Source organism: Cervus canadensis, chromosome 15, assembly GCF_019320065.1.
Source record: "Cervus canadensis isolate Bull #8, Minnesota chromosome 15, ASM1932006v1, whole genome shotgun sequence".
NCBI classification, from domain to species: domain Eukaryota; kingdom Metazoa; phylum Chordata; class Mammalia; order Artiodactyla; family Cervidae; genus Cervus; species Cervus canadensis.
This window is the reverse complement of record NC_057400.1, coordinates 36,960,252-36,981,238: the sequence shown is the minus strand read 5'-3', so window position 1 is coordinate 36,981,238 and position 20,987 is coordinate 36,960,252. Positions and strand designations below refer to the sequence as shown.

At 39.9% G+C, this 20,987-nt stretch overlaps 1 protein-coding gene across 5 annotated transcripts in view; it reads right to left on the bottom strand.

Annotated features, from left to right (window-relative positions):
- Positions 1-20,987, bottom strand: part of GPD2 (glycerol-3-phosphate dehydrogenase 2) — a 226,390-nt gene that overhangs the window by 91,777 nt on the left and 113,626 nt on the right. For all 5 annotated transcript variants that reach the window (XM_043488118.1, XM_043488117.1, XM_043488116.1 and 2 more), the window contains one exon: positions 18,755-18,864. In XM_043488118.1, coding sequence (XP_043344053.1) covers positions 18,755-18,856 — 102 coding nt within the window. In that variant the 5' untranslated portion in view covers positions 18,857-18,864. The remainder of the gene's footprint in view (positions 1-18,754; positions 18,865-20,987) is intronic.

Genomic DNA, 20,987 nt, shown 5'->3' with positions numbered 1-20,987 from the left:
CACTGTTGCTCTAACAGTTAGTTACCCACAGATACGTAACTCCTATTCTCTTATTTAAATCACAGCAGCAGCACAATTCCTAAGGGTATGTTTCTTTTCATTCTGGTGTAGGGGCTATGTCTGAAGCTCTGAGCCACAAGGCCCAGCTTCTTCCATAAAAGGTGATCTTAGCTCTTATCAAGAGATTGTTATGATAAGTGACTTTTTAATTCACTTAAATAAAGCAGACCACATTGTTCCTTACAATTGTATTAAATAATTATCAGGCCAATTGGATTTTTATAAAAATAAATCTAGAAGCCACAGAGTACATTGAAAGAAACCTGGATTAGGACTGGAGAGTCCTGCCTTTGGTCTTAGCACTTGTGTTTACTAGTAAAGGGACTTTTAACTAATTATCTCTCTGACCTTGGTTTTTTTCCTTTGCAACATGGAATATATCCCCTATGAAGTCTCTATCTCTATATCTCTGATTTACTCTCAGTGTGAATAGGATAATGAAATGAAAGTAGTTGGTAAACTATTAATTACACCAAAGAGGAGTTGGATCATTGCTAAATAGATTCCTTAGTAGCAGGGAACAAGAAACGTTCAAAACATATTTTATTAGGTATCATAAAAACAAAAGGTTATAATCAGGGTCCATAATTTCTCAGGTAATTAATTCAGATTCCAAGCCACAAAAATCTTCTGCTTCCTCACTTAACTCCTCCTAATTGTCTGCTAATAACCACTCCCCCATGTTCATATTTACTTGCATTTAAGGTAGCAAGCTAAGTAAATGTAACCAGCTAGGCTAGGTGCTGGGGAGAACGTAAGGCCTTTCAGTCATGGTCTCTGTCTCCTTTCATCTAAGGAGAAGAATATTTACATATACATACACATACACATACACACAGTAAATACACACAAGAACAAATGACAAAATAGAGAAGGAGGAAAAAAAAAAAAGCACCATGCTATGACCATTCAGATTAGGGAGGGAGAGTCTTTCATTTGAGAGTTTCAACTGGGCCATGACAGATGGATAAGACTTGGACATGAGACTGACAAGTGACTAAACCGCCAGAGCATTTTCACACATCAAAAGAATTGTGCTGACATTTGCTGCTTGGTAAGTTTCCTAGAAATAGCTGAAAAATAAATATAAGGACTCTACTACGGTAGAGTTCATTAGAAAAGCCCCCATTCTACTTTGTTAACAGGTGAATATTAAAGTTAGCTGAACCTCTTCAGCAAGTACACTAGGTGGGATGGACATTCCTTTTGCCCATCTCTCCACTGATTATCTTGTTTCTCCTGTCCTCGTCCCCTGCTTCATCCTTCTCAAGAGTACACTCTAACCTGTCTTATCTTAACAAACAGTAAAAAACGTCTCTTATATATGGTTCTATCACTTAGCCTAAAAATTCCTGAAATATCTGTATACCCTTGCTTTTTTTACCACCTCACCTTCTATTCAAGCTTCCCAGGTGGCATTAGTGATAAAGAACCCTCCTGTCAATGTAGGAGACCTAACAGGCACGGGTTTGATCCCTGGGTCTGGAAGATCCTCTGGAGAAGGGCATGGCAACCCACTCTAATATTTTTGCCTGGAGAATCCTGTAGTCAGACAAGCCTGGTGGGCTACAGCCCATAGAAGCAGCTTAGCACAGCACCTCCTATTCACTCCCCATCTCAGTTTAAGGTGGATTATCAGGTGAATACCAGCACCACTGTCATGACCTCCACCACCAACACTGACCAATATCTGTTATGCTACAAAATCCATGTGCACTTGTCACCCCGCACTTCAGCTGTCATCTCAGCACATTCACTCACTTCATCAGCTGGAAGACGACTACCTGAGACGAACCGCCTTCTCCCACCCTCTCTCTCTCTCTCTCTCCCTCCAGCTCTTGAACCCACTCTCTCCTACTTTCCTTTGAATGTCTGTCTTCTGTGCAACTGTAATCACTGAGGTTCCTTTCGGGTCTGCCTATTTACTCTTCTCGGGTCACTGATAACTCTAGGGAATCTCATTTTTCTCCATATCATCAGATATGTCGTATAGCACACTGACTCTCAACTGTGTTCCTCTATTCCAGAACCTGGATGCCAAACTACGTAGATGAAACCTCCATTTCACTGTCTCACATATATCTCAAAATTCTACTGATACAGTTTATTTCCCCAAACCTTTTTCCCTATCAGTTTTCCTCATCTTGGTAAAGGCATCATTATACAACCAGTTGCTTGTGCCACTTTCTTAAGTCTCATATCTGATCAATCATTGAGTTCTATAAATTCCAACTCCTAAAGAATTCTCACATCTAGTGACATCATCTTCACTGCCCTCTTTCAATCCAGGTACCTTCCCGTTACTCTGTACTAAAATGATATTCTCCTAACAGATCTTCACACAGTTAATATTCTTCCCTCCAAATCATTCTTCATACTGCAGCTGGGGTAATCATTTAAAAACCCAAGTCATGTCATTTCCATCATTTCCATGTGTAAAACCCTTCTAGAGCTTTCAACTCACTATGAGATTGAAGGTAAAGTATCTTCGCGCTAGTTTCTAAGATCACTCATAGTTTTTCAGAGTAACTTAAAACAAAGAAATGCACAGTACTAAGGGTTGGTGGTGATACAACACAACTGGAACTCTCTTATATTGCTGATGGAAATACAAAATAATCTAGACATTTTGGAGACAATTTGAGAGTTTCTAAGGACTTTCCAGGTGGCACTAGTGGTAAAGAACCTGCCTGCCAATGTAGGAGACACAGGCGACGCAGGTTCAATCCTTAGGTTGGGAAGATCCGCTGGAGTAGGAAATGGCAACCTGCTCCAGTATTCTTTCCTGGAAAACTCCATGGACAGAGGAGCCTAGCAGGCTACAGCCCATGGGGTCGCAAAGAGTCAGATGAAACTGAACACACACAATAAAAGTAAACATACACTTACCATACAACCCCCCTGCCAAGGTGATTTACTCAAGAGAAATCAAAATCTGTGTTGACACAAAAACCTATAGGCAAATATTTACAGAGGTTTTATTTAAAATTTCCAAAAATTAGAAAAAACATTCTTCAACTGGTGAATGACTAAACAAACTCTAGAGCATCTATGTGTTGGAACTGGCAATAAAAAGAACACTTCTAATAGTAGCGACATGAATGGATCTTGAAAGCATTATGCTAAGTCACAGGCTGCCAAATTATGGTTTTCCACCCAAATGTGGCTGCTACTTATTTTAATAAAGTTTTATTGGAACATGGGCACCCACAATCTTTCATGTGCAGTGCACGACTGCGATAGCAGAATAGAATTTTTGGCAACAGAGACGGTAAGGCCTGCAAACCTAAAACATGGACTACCTGGCCCTTTACAGAAAAGGTTGCCAGTCCCTGTGCCAAGTGAAAGAAGTGAGATGCAGAGGTCTATATAGGGCACGCTCCATTTACATGACATTCTGTAAAAGCAAAAGTATGGGGTCAGAAAACAGACCTATGATTGTCAGGGTTTGGAAATGGTAGGGGGGGGAATTGACAACAGAGAGTATGCTTTTGAGGATGATAGAAATGTTCTATATCTTCACAGTAGTGGTAGTTATATGACCATATGCTCTTGTCAAAATTCACAGACCTGTGTATTATAAAGGGTGAATTTTACTGCATGTAAATTATGCCCTAAATGATACCTCAATAAACTTGACTTAAAAAATAAGTAACCATGTACACAGCAATTACGGGCCAGGCATTATTATAAAGGTTTCACTTCTTACTCATTTAATCCTCTCAATAACTCTTTGAGTTAGGTACTACTAGGATCTCCATTGTACAGAAAGAGGAACCGAGACACAGAAGTTAAGTCCCTGGCCTGAGATTATACAGCTGGTTCATGGTAGAGCTAGGAACTGAACTTACATAGCCTGGCGACAGAGACTAAGTTTTTACACTGCTGCAACACAGTGTGTGTGTGTGTGAGTGTGTGTGTGTGTGTGAGTGTGTGTGTGTGTGCACGTGTGTTAGTCACTCAGGCATGGTCGACTCTCTGCGACCCTATGGACTGTAGCCACCGGACTCCCCTGTCCATGGAATTCTACGGGCAAGAATACTGGTGACTCTACATATAATTTGAGAAAAAAAATAAAGAAACAGGCTAAATAGTTTTAATAGGATGAGATATTACCAGTTGCCAAAAACAGAAAGCTTGGGGGCTTTTTTTTTTCAGTATGGTTCTGTTGTGGCGGTTCTGCTGCATAGTCCTTCCAAAAATACTTTTTTTTTTTTAATATACAGCACTATTGAGGGTAATTTATTTAATTTCTGACACTACATTTAAAATAACATTTTATTTTTGTTTATTTTTTTTTTCATAAAAGCTGGAAAGTGTTGCAACTGAGAAGCTAAGCACCAAGTTTATTTTAGAGGCAGTAAACACAGCCTAAGGCCCTCCTTATAATTATGACAAGAGAAAGACTCATTTGGGCTTCATATGGCTTTGAGTCACAAAAACACATCTGCACTCTACCTTCCCTAGAAATATGTTGATTGAGGAGAAATAAGAGAAAATCAGCAGGAATAAAACAGCAGCGGTAAGTAGCAGCACGTTTTAAGAAATGACGCCTCTGGACTCCAAATTTTCCCAGACCTGCTAATAAACTGCCTGTTTAATCAAGACAGCTTGATTAAACAGAAATCTGGGAGATAGACTCCATTAGAAGACTGATCCTGAGATTCTGGGAGAAGCCTTGGAAAAGCAACATGCCCTAAGTCACCGGAGAAGACACCTTACTCACAGCATACGCCCTCATGAAATCAGTGTGTAGTGGAGGCCCGCAAAGAGTCTAGAGATTAGTGGATGAAACAAAGAGAAAATTATACTACTTCTTAGTAAATTAAAGAGAAAGAAAATGCTGTAAGAGCCATAGGAGGTATCCCTGACCCAGACCTGAGAAGGCTTCATCGCTAAATCAGGTCAAGAAAGATTCACAGGCACTAGCTGGATGACAATACCAGATATGGAAGTAGACACAACATGTGCTAAGACCATAAGCCACTGCAGTGAATTGGTCAGCACCCTACTTTCTTGAAAGTATGAGTTACAATCCAATTTAAAAATTGTTCTCCATATCTATGAGCCTATTTGTTTTGCTACATTTGTTCATGTTTTTTAGATGTCACATATAATTGAAAATATACAATATTTGTCCTTATCTAATTTCCCTTAGGACAATATCCTCCAAGCCTTTAGGGCTTCCCTGGTGGCGCAGACAGTAAAGAATACACCTGCATTGTGGGAGACCAGGGTTCAATACCTGGGGCGGAAGAGCCCCTGGAGAAGGGAAGGGACACCCACTCCAGTACTCTGGCCTGGAGAATTCCATGGACAGAGGAGCCTGGTGGGCTACAGTTCATGGAGTCACAAAGAGTCGGACACGACTGAGCGACTTCCACTTTCTTTCTCCAGGTCTACCCGTGTTGTCACAAATGGGAAGATTTCATTCTTTTTTTTATGGCTAATATTTCACTCTGTGTGTGTGTGTGTGTATATATGTATATATATACACCAGATCTTCTTTATTCATCTTTCAGTAGACACAGGTTGCTTCCATAACTCGGCTATGTTAAATAATGCATCAGTGAACACTGGAGTGCATATATCATTTTGAATTAGTGTTTTTGTTTCCTTCAGATAAATACCCAGGTCACCATAGTTCGGGTGGGGGGATAGTAGAAATAGGTGAAGAGGATTAGGAGGTAAAAACTACCAGTTATAAAATAAATAAGTCACAGATATGTAATGTAAAACACAGGGAATATGGGCATACTATATATGACATACAATACTGTAGCAATTTTAGCACATAATCTGTACGTTGGCATATATTGGTTATTTGGCACATAATCTACAACAAATCACTATGTTGTATACCTGAATCTAGTATAATATTGTGTCAACTATACTTCAATTTAAAAATGATATAAATTAAAAATTTGTTATATTTCACATAAACATTAAGATTTCTATCTGAGATCAATCTGCTGAAACTGAACAGTGGCTGCTGCCCTTAGGCAGGACTCATGCACCCTTGTTAGCCCAGGATTCCCACTCACTGGCTTGACACTTTCATCCTACCAGTTTGATCCCTTTAGACATACAGGCTTGCCAAGCCTGGCCTAAAGACAGGACAAGCCCAGCACCACTTCAGGATCTATTACCTAATTCAGCCCCTGATGTCTGAAGAAATGAGAGCCCAAGACACAAATCAAACTATCTTGTGCCTAGCCTAAGTCCAAGTGCAGCTCCCAAACAGAAAACAAATTCTTATCTTGGTACAATTAGGAGAATATCCAGTATTTAATATTACTTTGATGTTGTTATCTCTGATTATATTTAATTATAATATATAATTATATATTATATAATATATAATATAATATAATATATTTCCCCTATGGGGAAATAGGTAGGTTTTTTAAAAAAAAAGAAAACTCGTAAGCAAAGATTCCTCTCCATTTTAAAAAGATAAAATTCCTCCAGCATTCTGATAGCAAACATACAGCTTTTGTCAAGAGACGGGAACATAAAACACTTATATAGAATTGAAAGCCAAGTTCACAATCTTTGAGAGTTTACATCTCAGAGAACAGAATGGTATTCAGAATGAGATCAGTTTTACTATGTCTGTACACAATTAGACTTGCAAATTAAAAAAAATATATATCCTAGACATTTGCAACTTCGGGTGAGACAGAAAACAAGATCTAATAATTAGTGTCTATTTCTGAAAGAAGTGCATATTTAAAGACCACAGGCAATTAACAGCCAGGTTGTCCTGTAATCATGTAGAGTAATAATTGGAGAATAAAGTAGGGTTTCATGCAAATCACTTCTTACGGCAACTATCACTCTCACTCTCTTATTTTGTGGTTCAGTTCTATGTTGATAATGGAACTGTTAGATTTTAGGGGAATTGCTTCATGTTTTGTTGTCACTGAAAAATACTATATTTTTATATTCCTGGAAAGGAAATGCAATAAGCATCTCCTTAGAGTAAATCTCAAGATGTCTTAATGACCTTTCACCTCCTGAATCACTTTGTGATTCTAAACAACAATGTTGCTCACATTTCTCAATGTAAACAAACTGGGTGAGGGATTCATGATTACTCTATAGGAAGAGTGGCTAATGGGTGACCCCTCATCTCCACTGGGGACCATAAGAGAAAATAAGACAAGTCCATCTTTCGAGGGGCGGGGGTTGGGCGGGGGTAGGCACTGAGAAAAGAGCTATGACTCACCTTGAAGATGCTATCTCCACTTTAAGTGGCTGTGATTCCTTTGAGAAATCACAGAGAAGTTATTTTAATACCAATTACAACCCAGCCAAATCATTAAATTACAACACTTTTTTTATAGCTGAAAAGCAGGGAAAATACCCTTTGGCTCTGTCTGAATCTACTTCAAATAAAATCACATCACTACATGATCTGAGGTCTGAGGGATATGTTTTACCAGTTAAGTACTTTAAAGACACAGAATATGTGTTCAGAGGTGTCCAAACTTGATATTGGGTTTCCCAGGTGGTGCTTAAGAGACATGGGTTCGATCCTTGGGTGGGGAAGATCCCCTGGAGGAGGGCATGGCAACCCATTCCAGTATTCTTGCCTGAAGAATTTAATGGACAGAGAAGCCTGGCGGGCTATGGTCCACAGGGTTGCAGGGTCAGACACGACTGAAGTGACTTAGCACACGCGCATGCACGCTTGCACACACACGCAAACTTGATATTGCTCTTCAGTTGCAATAGCTACTGAGGATAAAAGGATCTGGAGAGGGAGCCTGAGAGCAGGGAGGGACGAAGAGCTGCTGTGAGCCCACATACTAGTAAGTCAGGTCCCTTGGGTCTCACCATGACACAGCAGGGCGCATCCTCTGACCAATGATGAAACTGAGTTTTGTTATTCCTTGGGCAAGTAACTGACAGAATCAGAATCCGATCTCAGGTTGGACTCCAAATCACCTGTCTTCATCTCTGCTTAGTTATCTTTCCCTACATGTGTGAGGTACCGAGGGCCCTAGATCACCAGTCTCACTGGCACTAGCAATGCAGGGAGCTGCTGATGGCAGCCGGAGGAAACAGAAGTCCGAGAGAAGCTGCTTCGCCCAGGGCCAGCCACACTGGGCAGTGACACCCAAGGATCCACCTAACAGCATTTTTCCTTAAACGTTTCCCTGACACATACATTTGGAAATGGACACAGAACCAAAATGGGACTCACTGTCCCCCTAGCCCTCTCAGGTGAATCAAATGCTGACCCAAGGAGCCAAAGGCCCGCTTCCAAGCTTCACAATCCAGATGGCCCTTGGCTGCATTTTAATTATATGTTCAAAATACTTTGGGGTATAATTTATGATGCATGCTTTCTATTTCTCTGTGAATTATTTCATCAGATATATACATATTTATAACTTTTCTAGTTTATACTCACAAGCATATAATTGGATCTCAGAACTCCTTTGTTAAAAAAAATCACACATTTTGAAATAAAGCAAGTAAAATTATTTTGCATAACATTGCCTAATATCTTAAAGCGTCTATGTTCTTAATTTGCAAACTCTACCAAAAGGAGGCCTACCTAGCATTAACACAATTTAACTATTAAGCTGGAAAATGGGAAGAGGGGAGCTAGTGGACTTTTCCCAAAGCATTTACAGAAAGTTTCCTCAGTCCCACAATATTCCTAAAAAGTTTCTTAAAGAGGCCTTAAAATGGATAAATAGTTGAAAGTGAAATGCAAAGTCAAATCAAAATGAATGTCAACGTCGCTCAGTGAGCAACAGCCTAGAAGCTCACCAGCTGTCAACGCTAATCATAGCTCAGTCGTTGACTCACTGTGTGACCTACCCCAGTACAGTTAACCTCTCGGATTTTGCATGCCAGCAACAAAATAGCATCACAAGCTCCTCGAAGGCCTGATGTGAGTTATAACTCAAAGATATCGCCATGGCCCCACTTTGGGAGCTAAGTGTTAAATAAAAACCAAAATTAAAAGGACGATGATAGGATGCACTTCAAAGAACATTTCCAGCTCTGTCTGCATAAATTCAGTGCTTTAATGAAACATGACTCTGAGAAACGGTTAACCATATAGAGTTAAGAATAGTTTCAACTGGCCTCCTGGAAAATATAGTGTACTGAGAATCCTCATCAAACTTTAGATATATCAGACACAGCCCCAACATATTTGCTTGTGTTTTTAAGAGAAAAAGAGTCCTTCCAGGAATCTTTTTGTCTAGAATTTAGAATCCAGAATGTACAGGATTCTAAACAAGAGAAGAAAACAAATGATACAGTCTTGGACATAAATGCTAAGGATAAAACTCCAACAAAAAGAAAAAAGAAAACCACACAGCTCATTGGTCAAACTAGATTAGAAATTAAAGTCAGGACACAGATTTAATGCCTGGATGCTTATCAAAACCTTTCTCTTCTTCCTGAGAATACTACTGGGCTACACTTCCCACCTTCCTTACAGTTGGCCAGAAACGATCTAGTGAGTCAAAAAGCTATACAACATGGCAAAATCACTAAAATAAAGGGATACAGGTCCCTGAATAACTGCAGGAAACAACTGCCCACCTATCCACTCTGAAGTGTAATGTGAGCAAGAAAGAAATTTTCACTGTGATAAGCCACTGAGCTTTGGGAGATGCTTAATACACCAGTTAGCTTAACACACAGATATGAGATACGTTTAGCACTGCAACTCAATATTTACAATTCCCAAACTTTGTCTGTTCAGAATCATCTTCTGACAGGTTAGGACCCACCATTTATAGAAAAATAACCCATAGAGATGTTGCTGTTGTTTAGTTGCTAAGTGGTGTCTGATTCTTTGAGGCCCCATGCACCGCAGCATGCCAGGCTTCCCTGTACTTCACCATCTCCTGGAGTTTGCTCAAACTCATGTCTTTTGAGTGCACAGAGATAAAGCTCTAAAAGGACAGATAATCAAATGAAAGCCCCAGCAAACCTTCACCATCTCCTGGAGTTTGCTCAAACTCATGTCTTTTGAGTGCACAGAGATAAAGCTCTAAAAGGACAGATAATCAAATGAAAGCCCCAGCAAACCATGAAAAGTGAAAGTGAAAGGTAGTCCATCAGTTGTGTCCAGTTCTTTGCAACCCCATGGACTGCAGCCCACCAGGCTCCTCTGTCCACGGAACTCTCCAGGCAAGACTGGAGTGGGTTGCCATTTCCTTCTCCAGGAGATCTTCCCAACCCAGGGATTGAACCCGGGTCTCCCACACTGCAGGCAGACGCTTTACCCGCTGAGCTACCAGAGAAGCCACTAGGAAGCAACAGCAAACCAAGGTGTAGAGAGATTTCTACTTTCATGGCTGACGTAATGCTGACCCTGATGGCTCTCTAAGCAGGTAGGTGAACTTTGAAGCCTATTATTCAACCACTAGTCCTCTCTCCTCTTAAATATACAGTCTTCATATGGTGTCTAACACTACCCAACAGCCTCTCTGTTCATAAAGAATTTCTCAGGCAAGAACACTGGAGCCAGTTGCCATTTCCTACTCCAGGGGATCTTCCCAACCCCAGGGATCCAGCTTGCGTCCCTTGTGTCTCCTGCATTGGCAGGTGGATTCTTTACCACTGCGCCACCTGGGAAGCCCATCCAACACTACAGTTCCCACCTAAACATTAAAATCAACAAAAATGAAGGTTGTTTAAGGACAGTTGCTATTACAGCACTCTGTAAGATTTAAAAAAAAAAAGAAAAAAGAAAGAAAGGCTGTTCATGAACCTATAAAAAATGCCTCTGGAGATGGAGGACTATTTACTCAGAACAAACAAGTCTGGTAGGCAGAATTGCCTCTGGTATGCATAAAGACAATGAGTCATGTGATAATTGCAGCTATATCAGTGCTCAGGAAGATTTCAACTGATTTCAGATCCACATACTCTTTAGCTTAGAAGACAGAAGTATGTTTACAACTGAGGTTAAATTCTTAAAGATACTAAGCACGTGCAAAAGATAGTTATATTCAACCAAAGATACTATTGAAAAGTGACGCTTAAGTAGAATCTTTGCAACTGACATTTTCTCAATTGACATCATGTCCTAGATGGTATGCTTATGATTTTAAGTATAATTTTTAAAAAATTAGAGTACTTTTAGTTTTATAGAAAAATTGAGGAACATTCCAGAGATTTCCTATATACCTCCTGCCCTCACATAGGTAGAGCCTCCCGCATGATCAACATCAATCACCGGAGTGGCACAATTTTTACCCAAGATAAACCTGCAGTGATACAGCATAATCACCCAAAGTTAGCAGTTTACTTAAGGGTTCACTCCTGGTGTTAAACATTCTATGGTTTTGGAGAATATATTATGACATGTATCCATCATTGCTCTAAAAATCTTCTGTGACCAGCCTACTCACCTCCCTGCACACATCCACGGCAACCACTGATCTTTTTACTATCTCCACAGTTTCCCCTTTTCTGGAATGTCATATAGTTGGAGTCATACAGTATGCAGCCCTTTCAGATTGGCTTCTTTCACTGAGTAATATGCATTAAGGTCCCTCCATGTCTTTTCATGGCTTGATAGCTCATCTCTTTTTTAGTGCTGAATAATGTTTCACTGTCTGGATGGACCACGGTTCATTTATTCATTCACCTACTGTTGGCCATTTTAACTGTGTCTAAGTTTTGGCAATTAAGAATCTGTGCACAGGTTTTTCTGTGGACATAAGTTTTCAGCTTCTTTAGGTAAATATCAATGAGTGTGACTACTGTATCATATGGTGAGAATACGTTTACTTTTGTAAGAAACCACCCAACTGTGGTGTTACAAAGTGGCTGTGTCATTTTGCATTCCCACCAACAATAAATGAGAGTTCTTTTTGCTCCACATCCTTACTAGTATTTGGTGTGCTTATGACTTTGACTGTGCTTATAATTTTGATTTCTTCTTGACTGACATTCATCTTAACTTCAAGTTTCTCTAACCTCTACCAGTTTCTCTGGCCAGCAGTGAATATAAGCATCATTATGCCAATCAAAAACTCAGCTATTTGAAGAAACCTGGTGTTGTATCTTTCTTATTATTCCTAACAAGGCTAGGTCTGTCTATTTCAAAACTTTTATATCCTATATGGGAGAAAAGAAAGAAGTATAGTGGATACTAAAGACCTGCTAACATGTTAGGTCCTGTGAAGACTGGCTTGTATATTTTTGAGTTGGTTAGTGCTTGGCATGGGAGTAAAGAGACATTATCCTTACCTTATAAAGAAACTAGACTTTTGGAAACTTTCATAACCTGTGCATAATAACACACTCATCAAAACCCAACCATACTTGTATAAAGACACATTCAGGGAATTAAGTATCATTTCATTTGGGGAATCTATTAAGATAAACCCCAAAGTAGATCATACTTCGACTGGATATAATCTTTCCATTTTCTACTGTTGCCCCAATCTTACCTTTTGAATTCTGAATCATTGGTACTAAGAATCAAAAGATTGGTCTATAGAATCTCTTACAAGTAATGTATTGAGAGGGAGAGACTAAGATTAAAATAGTTTTCTCAAAATTCATATGGATTTTAACTATTGATACATTAACTATTGATACATTGCTCTGCCTATCATTAGCATAAGCATTTTTCCTTACAAAGGTAGTACAGGTTTACCTGTAATTCAACTCACCTAACACTATCAGCTCACTAACATCACCACTATCATTTTTATCATGTTCCCTTAATTACCACACATAACAAAGTAAACTATAGCCTTTAGCAATTCACTTAAAGTATTTAAAGAAATTGCTATTTCTTATAAAGTGAGAGGTTATTTTGCAAAGCATGAAGATCCTGTCATTAAACATGTCATACTACATCACCGGGCTTCCCAGGTGGTGCTAGTGGTAAAGAACCCACCTGCCAATGCAGGAGACAAGAGACTCAGGTTCGATCCCTGGATGGGGAAGATGCCTTGGAGGAGGGCATGACATCCCACTCTGGTATTCTTGCCTGGAGAATCCCATGGACAGAGAAGCCTGGCGGGCTACAGTCCACGGGGTCGCAAAGAGTCAGACACGACTGAAGCGACTTAGCATACACACACACACTACATCATTAGCTTTGGGAAAACATAAGTCCAATTGCGCTCCCTTCTAGCTAAATTCTGAGTTATCCCAAAAAAACCTGATTCTCCCCTTACCAAAAAAACAGAGCTTTAAAAATTTTTCACCATAGAATAACAAATAGTGTTGTATTTTATATTCATTAATTTATCAAAAATATTACCTTTGTGTAACTTTTTAGGAACATATCACCATATAAATCAAGTCTGCTGTAACTGACATAAGCTTACATACATACAAAAAAAAAAAAAACAACAAAAACGATGGGACCGTCACGGAATTTATTACTTATAATAGGAAGAGAGTTTAAGCCAATAATTGGGGTTGTCTACCTTGATATTGGCTCATATTCAGATTAGGAATCAGGGAAGAGAGAAAACAGAAGGGTGTTTGTGTGACTGTTTTCACCCATTCTACAAGCTCAGATGAAGGTCATGCCACTTGCTACTAAACCTCAAAGTCTTAACATGATGTCCCTGAACCCAAGGGTCTCCAGTGATGAGAGCAACTTCCCTGCCAACTACAACCACACTTCATAATCAAATCACCTGGGAACAGCTAAAACTTTTGGCAAGTTTACTATATTTCAGGAATTCTCCCATGCTTTAATGGTCTTCAACAGACCTATGAGGAAAGTACTGCTGTTTTCTCCCATCTTGTAGATAGTGGAGGTGGGGGTGGGGGGTGGTTGGCCCAGAGAATTTAAGAAAATTGCCCATCGTCACTCAGTTCTTCAGGAGCAGAGCTGGCAGTCAGACTCAGACAGCCTGCAAAAACGTTCCCAAGACTGTGTTCCTGTCCTTTCTGTTGCTGATGAATCTCTTGCTGATGATCAATGAGAATTTCTCATTTCCTGTATTCTAATATCACTCCTCACACTGAAAAGAGACTCCCTGCCTATGCGTGGTGCAGAAAAAAATTTCACATCCAGGCTTTGAGAAAGCCGTCTGCGGTTCTCAGGCTTCACCTCAGAGCTGGCTCAGGAAGCCCTCACACGTCCAGAAAGGGTAATGGAAGGAACACCCAAGCGCGGCGTGCGTGAGAGGCCACCCTCAGACCGAAATAGGTCTTTGTTACATCAGCCACACCGCTGGGTGAAAAAGAAGCCCACGCTGTCACACCAGTTTCCAGCTAGGCCCTAGAGGGTATAAAAGAAACGTGGAGTTTAAATATTTTTTAATTTTCCAGAAAAAGACCCTCAGTCTCTACTGCAAAGACAAAAGTCCGAGGCAGCCCTCCGTGAAAACTCTGCATTCCTACCCTAGTTTTGTCCCCATTCTTCCCATCGCCTGAGGAACCCGCCTGCAGCCCTGACTGTAAGGCTCCCCACACTGCTTCTTAAGCTACCTCTTAGTTACCACCTCTTAAGCTCCTAACTTAAAGTCCATTCTCATTAAAGCTCATAAAGTCCATTCTCCCTCCAGCTTGGAATTAGAAAAGGAAGCTGTCCCCTGAACTGACACTCACCTTTCACTAGACAGCAAGGAAACCCTAGAAGAGCAAACTCTCCCGAGAAGAAGGCTGGATGGCTTCCAGGTCCCTTCCAAGTAAAGTTTATTATTAAACAGACCCATACTAAACTCCCTCAGTCATGTCCAACTCTTTGCAACCCCATGGACTGTAGCCCACCAGGCTCCTGTGTCCACGGAATTCTCCAGGCAAGAATACTGGAGTGGGTTGCCATGACTTTCCCCCCAGGGACTGAACCTGGGTCTCCTGGATTGCAGGCAGATTCTTTACCTGCTGAGCCACCAGGGAAGCCCCCTATACTAAACAACAAATGATAAATACCTTGCTCTGGAAAATCTGCACATCAGTGCAGGGGTGTTTGCTTGCTACATACCGGTGGGATTTAAGACAGTGCTGGGGGTGTTTATATGCCAATACTCAGCCTCCTGTTCCTTGTATATGGCTAGTCTGGGGAGACAGAAACATCAAGAAGGTTTGTGGAAACTTGGTAACCTACATGTGGGTGAGGAAATGAGAGGGGAAATGGAATGAGTAAGCCTCTCTAAGACCACTCAACAAAACTCCTACAGACTTCCCTGGTGGTACAGCGGACAGGAATCTGCCTGCCAGTGCAGGGGACATGGGTTCAATCTCTGGTCCGGGAAGATACCAAGTGCTGAGGAGCAACTGAGTCCACATGCCTCAGCCTCTGAAGCCCGTGCACCCTAGAGCCCGTGCTCTGAAACAAAAGGAGCCCCTGCTCACGGCAACTAGAGAAAAGCTCTCGTGCAGCAGCGATTACCCAGTGCAAACAAAAAATAAATAAATCACTGCTCTAACAGCCAATCTTTTTAAAAAAAGAAGAAAATCCTCCATGCACCCCTGGAAGCAGCCTGGAGTATGAATGCCATTTGTGGCCACAAACCTCCTTCCCTGCAGGTGGACACAGTCAAAAGAGGCCAACATTCCATTCATCTTCTCTTCCCCCATCAGCTCTCTCACTGGCATTGAAGATTTAGTGTGCCAGCTCCAAAATATAATAACAACAACAACCACAGCTCTCTCCCTAGGCCATGATCTCCACCTTTTCCAAATGTGACCTTATTTATCTCAAAAGAAGAAAAAAATTCTCTTGAATTGAGTCAACAGTGGAGACTATTCACTACTGAAAAACATAAGTATTAATAATATGCTTGCATGAAGAAAAGTCACACACAAAGTAGGGTGGAACAAAAAAATCCTTACTATCACCTATAACCTCCAACCTGCCCCCAAAAATGCCAGTCTTCACAAATATCTCTATTTCCTCACCTACAGCAGCTTTTATTCAAGCAACTGAGTAAAAGGGAAGTGAATCACATTTTAGTGAATTTTACTGTTTTCCATTTAATTAATCAAAAAAAGGTATATATAATAGTTCTCCTTCTATTCTTTTCCTTGCAAATAGAAGCTAACTTCAAAGAGTTTTGTGAGCTGACCTGGCACCAAAACACAAAAGCATCCATCACCAAAGGTGCTGAAACAATTGACCACCTTTTAGAATCAGCCCGCTTGTATTTAGAATACAACCTCTGTCTGTATTTTAGGAAGGAAGTTTTGTACCAGGAATATCAAACGAGCCCCAGCTAGGGGCCAGTGGAAGCAGTGCTTCAAGTGCAGGATTGCCAGCAAAATGTGCCTGAACTTAAAAGTCAACCGACTGCTTTCTCAGCCATCAGTATCTTGGGCTTTCAACACTAACTCATCATTAAAGGAGGACAGTTTATTGGTTGGCATCATCTCATAAAAATGGGGGGGGGGACATAAAAAACACAAGCCAATACTTTTAAGCATTGCTCTCTAGAAAAATAAGAGCATACCTAGTCACATTTAAGGCAACAGCTTCTATAAAATGTAGCTAAATAAGGGGCATCAAGGGACAGCTTTTTCTTGACTACTGAAGTCAGGAAATTTTCTTTCCTTAGAATGGCTCTGATTGGCAGATACTCTCTGAAAGAGGACAGCTAAAGCCTGTGGTCATTTTATGTCAATGGCTCAACTGAGCTGGTCTTCCCTCCACTCATAGCCCTTTCTCTTTTTCTGCCAATCCCTATGGCCACATCCAAACCTGCTACCAAAAACACGCTCATGGCAGTGGCTTTAAGGGACAGGAATCACCACAAAAGAACACATGCACTTGGGCGGGTGTCTCCTGCAAGTCATTGACAGAATCTGCCTATGGTGATTCTTCTCAAAAGAACTTGTCAGATTAAAATTGTAGATGACTCAAAACTGCTGGTATCTGTTTCATCTGCCTATTAGGGTGGTCAGGATGTCTAACTTAGGAAGGAGAAAATGACAAAATGTCTGGGAATCAACAGACCCTTGCTAGACTTGATTTTCCTGACTAAAATTAACCCCTAATTTGATGGACTGGAGGCAGTATCAACTGCTTATTCTATTGAGAAATAAAAGAGAAATCAAACAACAACAAAATATATTTCTGAAACAATATTCCCTGGGTACAAAGTTAAGTTATACATTCTGAAATAGAACATGCTTACTATGGTTAAGAGACATGAACCATGTACAAATTTAGCAACAACTCATCATATTAGATATCGGGACCTTTGGCACTGGCATTTTCCTGTATCGTTTCAGAGTGTACTGGTAAAGATGGCAGACGAAATCTAATCTGTTAAAGTCCATGTCCCAAACAGAACTGCACTTCTAAAATAGCCTCAGCAGAAACAACATCATCTTTCACACTTATTTTTAAGGAACCAAGGAAACATTTTAAAAGGAATAGTACATCAAGTGTGTTCAGGAGTGAGAATGAGCTTCAACAGAAAGTCAGTAATACCTGCCACATGTATACTTAGGGAAACCTTGAGAGTGATACGTTCCCAGGGAACTCTGCGCAGTGTTACGTGCCAGCCTGGATGGGAGCGGGGTTCAAGGGAGAATGGATACATGTATGTGGATGGCTGAGTCCCTTCCCTGTTCACCTCAAACTATCACAACACTGTTAATCAGCTATGCCCCAATACAAAATAAAAAGTTCAAAGGGAAAAAAAAAAAGAGTAATGTGCTCACAGTTAAGAATGGAAAGAAACAGCACAACCTATATCTGATACTGTCCATCTTTTGGAGGCAGCACTAAAACTTAGCTTTTTTTTTTTTTTAAATATACAAGCCAGCAAGTTGGTTCTTCCTAATATGTGTTTTTTACATGGCAGTTCCCTTTCAGGACATGGGACTCCAAGCAACGTGGCTGGCTCTACCACCCTGGAGCACAAAGGAACAGAAGCAAGAACAAGACAACCCCAGGCAGGGCTGAAAGGTTCTCACAAAAATGGAGGATGTGAGTAGTTCATAGCCCAACTGCAAACAGTGTCCCAAATTCCTTCACCTTCGTCTTTGAATTTGGAATGAACCAACCAGCTGGTATCACAAAAAGTCCTAATGACGTTGGGAAGAGGGGACGGGAGATTAAAACTAATTACTGAGTTAGTATTTCAATCTCGAAAGAACAAAACCAAAAGTTATTTCCTGGCATCAACTTGAACTATGGGAAGGCACAGCTGTAGTGCAAAGGGGGAAAAAAATAAAAGAAACCAACACTCTGAATTATTTGAAAACTTCATGCCAATTCCATTTTCATAGCTTTCTCCCACTAAAAATTTTACCCAATATAAGTAATAATGCTACATAAGTAACTAAACCTTTCAGAAATAAACCCAAAATTTTGATTTGGGTCTTTTGTGTAGGCTCTTTCTTTTCCCATTTCCTTTCTCAGCTGTCTGCCGGCTAATAAGAAACTCTTGGCAGGAACATAGAAGGTATCCAGACATTTGGATGAATTAGACAAAGAAAGTCTAAGTGAATAAACCATGGCACTCGGAAATGAAGCAGTCTTTTAAAACCAAAGAGCCAAAACAGAGGTTAAGTAATATAATGCTTTCTGATAAAGAAATTTACTTTTTAAAAAATGAGATACACATAGTTCTCAATGATCATTAAGGCAATATTCTAAATTAGTGTCTTTCAGATCAAGCTGAGATAGTAATTTCTAAACAATACCATTAGCCTACACTCGTTTCATATACAGTACTTTAAAAGACTTGAGTTTCATATTATAATCAATACATGGATAATTACTTACTTGCTTCCTTTTGTAATGAGCAAAATGAGAGAGGCCTAGAACAGTGGCAAGAGCACCTCCTCCAACAAGAATAGTCCCTTTCACTGCCTTCTGAAATGCCATTTCTTAGCCTAAAAGGCAAAAAAAAAAAAAAAAAGGAAAGGAAACAAAAAAGTTGAGATTTTTAATCACATAATAATCCAATCATAAAAAGAAATTGTTTAGATTATGAAATTATTTTAAACTAGAAAGAAAAACAAACCATAAGGAATTTATTAACATACCAATTTGTATACCACAATTCAAAAACAACACACAAAAAACCCTAGGAAACTGACAACATAAAAGTTACTGTCCAACAGGAATTACAAAGAGGAAAATTCAGAGACAACTGAGGATATTTAAATAGTATAAAGTCAAGAGAGCTTGTGAAAAGAAATGTCATTGTGTGTCTGACAAAATTGCAAGCTGTACTTGCAAATTTGTTCAACCACTAATCCCCTCCACAAAGAAGAACTAGTCGAAGTCTTCTGTCATTCAACATCACAATGAACCTCATGCCTGCTCCGCATTCTTTGGCAAGTGTTTAATTCCACCCTGGTGCAACTCTCTTCCTGAGTTTTCCCCTTCCAAATAAACTTCTCACTAAAACTGAAAGCCAACACACTTACATTTCTATCCCTGGAAGAGTCTGCACTTTACAGATTAAAAAGGAAAGGAAACCCATGCTTTGACCCTTCTACAAAATGACAGATCCAACAGTGCTCTAATTTCTTTCATTAAGGGAACTTTTAAAAGAATGAAAAAGGTTTCTTCTAGTCAGAGTTTCAAGGGGAAACCCTCTAGATCCAGCACTCCTTCATGCTCACTGTATATTTCTAAATAAAGTCTTGCACTGTGTTAGCTATCGACTTTCTTTCTGCTCATTTGGATTGATGGAACTGCTTGATTTTCTTTTTTGTTCGAGGCCTTATACAGTCTAACATTTTCCAGAAACCAAAAAAAACCATAAAAATGAAAATTCCACTGAAAAGCCTATTCCCTTTTATTGTGCTAAACAAACAAAAAAGATAACACTGTGTGATCAATTAAAAACAATTCTAACTTAGAGTTAATATTGGGCAATTTGACCCGCCTAAGTCTTCCACTTACAGCAGCGGCTAGCACATCCAAATCTTACAGCGAAGCCTCCACCCTACTGCCTGATGGGTGAAGTTCTGACCTATCTAGACTCACACCTTCTACTCCACAGATCTCATGACTCAAAGTATTTAATGTGAGGCCAGTTTTAACCTAGGATAGTAAGAAGCGTACACTGTCTCAACGTAAATTATGATACAGCTAAAATGTTTGAGTTCATGTTGAATGAATAGAATATTAGCATAACTATCTTAAATCAAAGAATTTCAGTAGAGTTGCTAACGATGACTCTACAGTAAAATTCAATTTGGAATACTATAAATTATATATGGAAATAAAAGTTGGCATTTCTTAAAATTTTATTTTTTCTCTAATCTTCATTTTTTTTCCTGACAAACTCCTAAATTCTAAGACTCATCTTTATTTTTAAAATTCTCACCAGAAAAATATTTTACAAGCATATGTTCTCTGCAGCTGGAGGTCTTTTCTTTTCCACCCCTTCTCTGCATCAACTGTCCCCTCTCTCCCAAGTTATGCAAAAGAGTTGCTGTATACTGCCTGGGGCTTCCATTCAACATTCAGCCAGCCCTAAGCAAAACCTAATGTCCACGATTTTCTGATAGTGAAAACCACAACTTGGCCAATTTGGAAAGCACCCGTTTGTCACAGCTCAGCATCACCATTTCTAGTATGACTATAAATACTCAAATGGGTGCCAATCGATCGCGCAATGAAACCCTAGCAGCCCAGAGATAGCATGCTATCCCCTAATTGGACTAATTGGACCTCCCTATCACTATGAATAAAGTTAGTGGAGGTGATGGAATTCCAGTTGACCTTTTTCAAATCCTGAAAGATGATGCTGTGAAAGTGCTACACTCAATATGCCAGCAAATTTGGAAAACTCAGCAGTGGTCACAGGACTGGAAAAGGTCAGTTTTCATTCCAATCCCAAAGAAAGGCAATGCCAAAGAATGCTCAAACTACCGCACAATTGCACTTATCTCACACGCTAGTAAAGTACTGCTCAAAATTCTCCAAGCCAGGCTTCAGCAATATGTGAACCGTGAACTTCCAGATGCTCAAGCCGGATTTAGAAAAGGCAGAGGAACCA